The sequence below is a fragment of the Pistacia vera genome, unplaced genomic scaffold (assembly GCF_008641045.1).
Source record: "Pistacia vera cultivar Batoury unplaced genomic scaffold, PisVer_v2 Contig462, whole genome shotgun sequence".
Taxonomy (NCBI): Eukaryota; Viridiplantae; Streptophyta; class Magnoliopsida; order Sapindales; family Anacardiaceae; genus Pistacia; species Pistacia vera.
Genome location: NW_022196293.1, coordinates 552,068 through 560,416, shown reverse-complemented (window position 1 = coordinate 560,416; position 8,349 = coordinate 552,068). Strand labels below are relative to the sequence as shown.

The 8,349-nt window shown below is 36.5% G+C and overlaps 1 protein-coding gene across 1 annotated transcript; it reads right to left on the bottom strand.

Annotated features, from left to right (window-relative positions):
• Window positions 1–5,866: 5,866 nt before the first annotated feature.
• On the bottom strand, window positions 5,867–6,340 carry LOC116145513 (uncharacterized mitochondrial protein AtMg00820-like). The gene has a single exon (XM_031430971.1). The coding sequence runs from the start codon at window positions 6,338–6,340 to the stop codon at window positions 5,867–5,869; it is 474 nt and encodes a 157-aa protein (XP_031286831.1).
• Window positions 6,341–8,349: the final 2,009 nt, after the last annotated feature.

The window sequence follows — 8,349 nt, the reverse complement described above, 5'->3', positions numbered from 1 at the left end:
TTGGTTGGGACCGGCATTCCTGGAATGCGTCTCATCACTACCTCGACGTCGGCCAGTCTCTTGGCCAGTACTTGTTCTATAGGAAAAGGGGATACTACCGGGTCATCCTGTCTTACTAGGTCTGCTACTGCATTCTTTCTCAGCGCATTCCGTTGGGTCATCCCTCGGGGGGTAGTCTGATTGATCATTTTGTCGTGCATTCCTTGGTAGCATGGATCTTCGTTCATCCCTTTCGGTTGGGTGACTCCCATTGTCACTGTTCTATTGTTCCACCTTACATGAATGGTCAGTGGAGTCGATTGGTAGTCGCTCGGTCTGTCAGGATGGATGAGCTCGAGTGCTAGAGTTGGTTTGGTTTGACCATTCAACCCGCGAGGGTAAGCCGAGCCGAATGGGGTTTGTGTATGGGTTGTAAACTGGAGGTGGAGCGGGACGGTGAGGATGGGCTGGTCTTGTGGATGTGGGCTCTCTGTTATTGGATTATCTTGGTCACGAGGCTGGGATGGGTCAGCCGGATAGTGTTCTGTTGGCATATCTTTGTCTCCATTAGTCAAAACGGAGTCGTCAAACACCAGTGCTCTTAACGGACGTGACCTTTTACCGGAGGCCGAGGGCTGATGCTTTGGTGTGGAGAGTGGTTGCATGGATGGGATAGGGGCGCGGAACCAATTAGGGGGTACTTGGCCGGGAAGGAACTCTAGGTCATGGAATTGACTCACCTTCTCCTTGAGGGAATGGTTTTCTGACCTGATGGACGCGTTTTCCGTCCGGATCATATTGTTCTCAGCTTCCAATGCAGCCACCTTGTCCAAGTTCTATTGCATGAGAGCGGTTAGAGCTTCCAGTTTGGCCTCGAGGCCGGGATTAGCGTTATCGGAGTTATCAGCCATGGAATGTTCTTCCACGTAGCAAGGTTCATCGAGCCGATTGATTGCTAGAGGCCCCACGGTGGGCGCCAAACTGTAGACGTAAAAATCTACTTATACAAAAGGGGGGTCTGATCCCATGAGGATGAGCCCACTAGCGATCTGTTGTACCTGTACATGTAGAAAAATACACGCGTGAAGTGAACGGGAAACACCGGAAGTTTGCCGTAGGCACTTCGACGCTCAAGTCAGCAAGGCTGAAAGGCTAATATAGTGAGGGCTAGGGAGTAAGAGATTACCGGAAGTTTAGTCGGGGACTGTGACTACAGCGGTGAAGTGAAACTCTCAAGTGGGAGCTTCGGGTGTGAAGGTGTAATGTCGTGTCCATTGTGAGAGGGCTGGCCTCTGCTTATATAGTGACTATCTGGTCTCCCAATCCTGGTGGGAGTAGGAGTCTTAATGTGACTCTGATGCCAACCCTAGAAGAATTAGGGTCGTGGTAAGCTGTCTTACCAGTGTCCGGATAGGAAAGTGATTCTGATCAGGAAAGTAACTTCGAGTAGGAGATTGATCAGGAACAGGAATATGATCAGTGCGCCGTGGACTCGGAACTTGCCTACAGGCCCATGAAGTGAACTCGAACCGGGAGGCCCGTGCCCAGAAGGTTTGGGTCAGCCGTATCTCGTATCAAATGGGACTGATTTGGCTTGGGCCTCTATCGGACTGGGCCCGGTCTTTTCTGAAAGAATCAGCATGCATGAAGAGTGGTGGAGATGGAGAATGAAAGCATGAAAGCATGGATTCNAAAGCGGGGCGGGGCGGGGTGGGGATTGCACTATTCCCTCCCCCGGCCCTTCCCCGGGTGCGGGGATTTTTCTGAGGACCATCCCCAAATTTTTCTGGGATTCCCCACCCCATTCAGGCTGGGGCAAGTCGGATCCCCGTGGGGCCGGGGCAAATGCCCATCTCTAGTTGTCCGCTAATCGTCGTCTGCCTTCCCCTTTAGGATTTTGCGAAATTGTTGTATTTGGGTTGATTGGAGGTTGATTTGGAGTTTGTTTTGGAAGGAGAATGATTGGTTTTAAAGTGTTTTTTGCTTTTTATTGATTGTAGCTTTCTTTCAGGCCATTCCACCCCGTCGCGGGCCACCACCAGCCTTACCATTAAGATGTGGGGGTTATTTGACAGAAATTTGAGATGTGTGGGTTATTTTGAGAGAAAACTAACAGTGTTAATTTAAAAGTGGCAATCTGTAATTTATAAAACCGGGAATGGAAACTTGCCTTTTCGCCAAACCTTGGGCCGGGAAAATGTCGTTTACTCTGTTTAATTTAAACTAGTTGTGATTATAACACAAGATAGAAAAATAAAAATCTAGAGTTTAATTAGTAATCTTTTCAACAAATATATATATATCTCAATTTTATACTAACTAAAACCAGGGATGGAAACTTGCCTTTTCGCCAAACCCTGGGTAGGATAATGTCGTTTACTCTATTTAATTTAAACTAATTGTGATTATAACACAAGATAGAAAATAAAAATCTAGAGTTTAATTAGTAATCTTTTCAACAAATTTATATATATATATTTGATAACAATATATCTCAATTTTATACTAACTAAAATAAGGACAATGCTATTTGGATAAGTTGATCCGCATCAAAAACTTTTTTGGGAATTTATCCTTCAGTAAAATAAATTTATTTTTGGCTCTTAAACCCTGCCTCTTGGAGGAAAAACAATTCCTTCCATTGACATTATGGAAGGATGAGAGAGAAGTAATGATTACTTCAATATTTCCAAAAATAGAAGTTGAAAAGTTGGAATTAATTTATTGTAATAGTTAAATTTCTTTAGAAAAGAAAACATGTAAACTTTTTCCTTGAGATTTTATCATTTCCACAGTTGCTACATTTGCGACGATGGATGGCATCAATATTTGTCCCTAGTAGATAATGCCAACTCTAATCCCATATTAGAATATTATGTAACCCATATAATGTTATACTATTAATGCAAGTAAGACAATTCTTTAAAACGACATGTAGATATTCTATTTAAAATTTTTTATGATAACATGTTATTTCAATAATATATATGTATGGTGTTATTTGGTAAATCATATCATTTACCAAATTACATGTTATATATATATATATATATATATATACACACACACACTACATATGGTACACTAGATAAATATGTATATATATGGTATACTATATAAAAAAATTACATAGTAAATTAATACTATATGTCATATTTATCACATATATATATAAGGCATGTAAATATATATAAGAGTAATGCTATGTGCACTAACCAATTTGTACTAATCCAACTACTAACATTGAAAATTTGAATTTTTTTTGGGAGAGGATTTCAAATTTTCAATGTTAGTACTTGGATTAGTACAAATTGGTTAGTGCACATAGTTTTATTCTATATATAATATGTCAATACTTTCAATGCATTTATCACATATTTATGTCATATATATGCATGTAAATAAATGTGTATGTGTGTGTGTGTGCACGCGTGTGTGTATATATATGACATATATATGTATGGTACATTTTATGTATATATGACCTATTATATACATATATAGTAAGTCAATATTATATACATGTCATACATATATAGTAAGTCACATAATGTTAAATAAATTTGATGTGTATTGAATTACAAATAGAACATTTAAATCTTCTTGGTTACAAATCCAATATTTTACAACAAATCCAAGATTTTAAAAATATCTCTATAGAATTTGAATTCCAGACTTAATGATGAGAGAGAGTGTTTGACCATTAAATCATTTTTTTACTTCTTCATTCAGCAAGGGCAAATAGGTCTTTTTATACATGAATCACCGTATGACATAACCCCTGAGAAATTACCATCAATCTCTACAGGTTTAAAATCTAGCAAACACACCCCTGTAATTAAAACTCCAGGAAACCTTAGTTGCTGCAACTGCAATCCACCCTAGTCTTTTCCCAGTCGTTTTTCTGATCATTTTCAACAACCCTTGCTTTTCCCAACCATCCAGACGCCGTCTAAACACTTTCCTTGCTCCATTTTCACCAATTTCCATAAAAACACCATTCTATTTATTCAATTTCTACAACTTCTCTTTAACATTTGAAACAAAAGATTCATTAGTCACCTTAAAACTGAAAAGAAAAGCACCCTAAAGAGCAAGAGGGCCTCAACAGTGAGTACGTTGATCGAATTGGGGTTTTATTTGAAAAATTGTAAGCGGAAATGGAATTGGGATTTTAGGGATTTTGTTTAATTTGAACCCGTTTATCCACCAATCCCTTTGGCCAGACGGTTTGTCACTATTACATATGTCCAATAGCTGTCTAAAACGGTCCATTACATAAAATTGGGTTTATGTTGCTTTTGGACCGGAGTTGGTCCCAAAACTCTGTAAAACCGATTAGTCCGGTCCGAGTTTCAAAACACTACTCTTCTTTTCTTCACTCTTCATTCCGTTACAAATTGAAGACTAAAAACAAAAAGGCACAAAGACAAGACACTTTTAATAAAGATCAAAAATAGAGTAAACTGGAGAAAATACTTTTTACTGTGTCTCTTATTCAATTAACTAATAGCCTTTTAAATAGGCAATACATCAACGAAAAAGGGACGAAAAGATGGCAACTTTGACCACTAACTCATGATCTACAAACACTACTAAAATGCATAAAGACTAGGCTACACAACTGAATTATGAGAACCCATGTGAAGGACTACTTTGACAAATTCATAACAAACCCTCCCTTAAACTGATGTCTTCAAACATTCAGTTTAATACAATGAAAAAAACTCCGAAATCCCTTAAATATCCAGCTAACAAACACCCAGCAATTCTCTTAACTTCATAAACGAATGCAATTTGAGGGGCTTTGTGAATATGTCTGCAACCTGATCTTCAGTTCTACAATAGATGAGTTCAATTGTTCCATTCTTTGTGAGGTCTCTTAAGAAATGAAATTTCACATCTATGTGCTTACTTTTCCCATGTAGAACAAGATTTTTAGAGAGTTTGATTGTTGAATTGTTGTCACAAAAGATTGCAATAGGCCCTGTCTCTTGAAATAAAGCTCTTCAAGAATTTTCTTCAACCATATGGCTTGACATGCACATGAAGTTGCAACAACAAATTCAGCTTCAATGGTTGATAAAGTGACAATTGACTATTTCTTTGATGATCGTGAAACAGCCCTTGAGCCAAGGATAAAAGCATAGCCTGAAGTGCTTTTTCTATCATCTTGATCCTTAGCATAATCGTTGTTAGTAAAGCCAATCAAGTCTGACTTTTCTCCCTTCTTCTAGAACAACCCAAATTCCATTGTACCTTGCAAGTACCGAAGTATTCTCTTGGCAGCTAGCAGATGCATCTCTATTGGATTCTCCATGTATCTGCTGATGAGACTCACTGAATACACTATATATGTCTCTGTGTTGTTAAATACATTAGACTTCCTATAATCTGCTTGTAAAGAGTGCCATTAAACTTCTTTCCATTATGAGCTTTATTTAGCATCAAACCAAACTTAATTGGTGTACTCACAGAATTGCAATTCTTTATCTGAAACCTGTCTAAAATTTCTCGCACATATGATTTTTTTTTTTTTTTTTTTTGAGAAATAAAATTCCAATAGCATATTGAACCACCTCAATGCCAAGAAAATAATGCAACATTGCAAGATCAGACATATCAAATTCACTCATCATGGACTTTTTAAAATTTTCAAACATGGCCATATCATTTCCAGTGTAAATTAATTCATCTACATATAAGCATACAAAGATCATCTTTTCTCCATCTTCGATTTTAATAAAAAGTATATGCTCATATGGACATCTTCTAAAACCTTCCTTCAAAAAATAAGCATCTATATGGCTGTACCAAACTCTTGGAGCTTGTTTCAGCCCATATAGAGCCTTTTTCAACTTATACACCTTATGCTCATTACCTAGCTTCACATAACTAGGATGTTGATCAACAATACTTGCTCATGTAGGTCTCCATGTAGAAATGTTGATTTCACATCCAACTGGAAGATAAGCCACGAGTTTTGAGCTACCGATGTGATCACCAATCTAATTGTGTCATACCTCACAACTGGAGCGAAGACTTCTTTGTAATTAACACCAAATTCTTGCTTATAGCCCTTGGCCACCAAACGCGCCTTGTACTTGTCAACTTCACCGTTCTCCTTCAACTTTGTTTTATAAACCCACTTCACACCAATGGTCTTTTGCCCTTTTGGAAGCTCCATCAATTCCCAAGTGTTGTTTCTTTCGATGGCTTCAATTTTAGCTTTCATAGCCTTCCACCACTTTAATTCTTCGACAACCTCTTTGAAAGTTACTGGATAACAGTTTGAAAACAAGGCAAAATGGGTAAGTGGATCCTCAGAATAATCAATTCCTGTTACCTCATAGTCTTGCATCCATGCTAGCCTTCTTCTAACACGTTGAGGATGTGAACCTTCTATAACATCAACCTACTCATCATATGTTGTTACTACTGGTGAAGTTTCAAATGCTATAGAACCTTCATTTTGAGGATCTTCAAGAGTAGAAACTGTTGGAGCTTGTTGTTGATGAGGTTGTTGTGCTTCTTCTTCATTTTCACCATCAATATCTGCTGGTATTGTCTGTTCAACACCATTGTTGCTCCAAGACCAGGTTCTATCTTCATCAAATACAACATCACGGCTAATGACAATTTTCTTGGTGATAGGATTGTACAATTTGTACGCTTTTGATTGATCACTAACACTAAGAAAGATGCATTTTTCTCCTTCGTCATCCAATTTTTTTCTCTTTGCATCTGGAATGTGAGTCTAAGTAGTACACCCAAAAATTATAAAATAATCTACCGCCGGTCTTCTTCCACTCCATGCTTCCTCCGATGTCATATTTTGAACTGCAAGAGTGGGACTTCTGTTCAATATATAAATGCTCCAATTAACTGCTTCAGACCAAAAAAAATCGGAATGCCACTCCTTGTTAAAAGACTTTGCACCATATTTAAAATAGTGCGATTTTTTCTCTCACAAACTCCATTTTGTCAAGGCGTGTACGCTACTGTAAGTTGCCTTTTGATTCCATGGAACTCACAAAAATTTGCAAATTCATGTGAGTTGTATTCTCCACCACGATTAGTGCGAAGAACTTTTATTGGGCTTCCATCCTCTTTCTCAACAAGCTCTTTAAAGTTTTTAAAGGCCACAAAAGCTTCAGTTTTTTCTTGCAAAAAATATATCCAAATTTTCCAACTATAATCATTAATGAAGGTAATTATATATCTTTTACCTCTATTAGAAGATGGATTAATTGGCCTGCAAAGGTTGGAATGCACCAGCTCCAATGCTTTCTTTGCTCTCCATGATTTCCCTTTCGAAAAAGGATCGCAATGTTGAAAGATGGAATACATGGAGAATGATGCATGTGATACTATAACATGTATATTCATATTTTACAAAAAAAATTAAAAATTCAATCAAATTGAAAACAAGTAAAGTATAACTTGTAACTTTAAGTCCTTAGCAACCTTGGAGACTTTTAATTTCAAGAGAAATTAAATAAAAGAGTATCCACACTAAGGTGAAAGAAGAATTAGGCCAAGAGAGACATTTAGGGTTCTTAGAAATTTTGATCTCTCTCTAAAATTGATATATTATTTTCTTTATATATGTAGCCTTGTAAACAATTCAATAATTGTTTTGGACTTCCTTAAACAATTCTATAATTGTTTTTGGAGTTGTAAATAATTCCATAATTATTATGAAGTTGTTAAACTTCTTTAAATAATAACATTGGATTAACATTTAATCACAATTAACAATTTAACTCTTAAATTATTTACATAACAATTTAACCCTTAAATTGTTCATATGTTTACAATTACAACCCATTATTAAATCCAATTTAATATAAAGAAAATGATTAATTATGAATTCGAATTTTATTTAATTCCAATTAGCAATTTAACTCTTAAATTGTTCATAATAACTAATATAACCCTCTATTGAATCTAATTCAAATATAATAATATAAATAACTTTATTACCTTTGGTAGGTGCTAGCCAACCTTAGATAATCAACTCTATTTGGTTATTTCTCCATTCTCCATTCTCCTTAGTTTTTATGTGTGACCTCTTAAGTTCACTATGGTCTAGCCGTGGGCCCAATATGATAGTCTATTTCGATATGTTTTGTCATAAATCTTTATGAACAAAACTCTCACAGATTATGGTAGACATCTAACAATGCTCTATAACCCTAAGTCACAATGAAGATATACTCTAACAAACCATTTTATAATCATACGCATTGTATAATCAAATCCTTCCGTTATCTAATCCGAATTAAGAATGGATTCATGATATATCAAAATCCTTATCTTAATTTTATACTCCCTCTGTTTTTTTTTTAAATGTCATTTTGAGAGTGT

Coding starts and splice junctions, on each gene's coding strand:
- LOC116145513 (XM_031430971.1), bottom strand. CDS start 6,340: ATGCAAGACTATGAGGTAACAGGAATTGATTATTCTGAGGATCCACTT.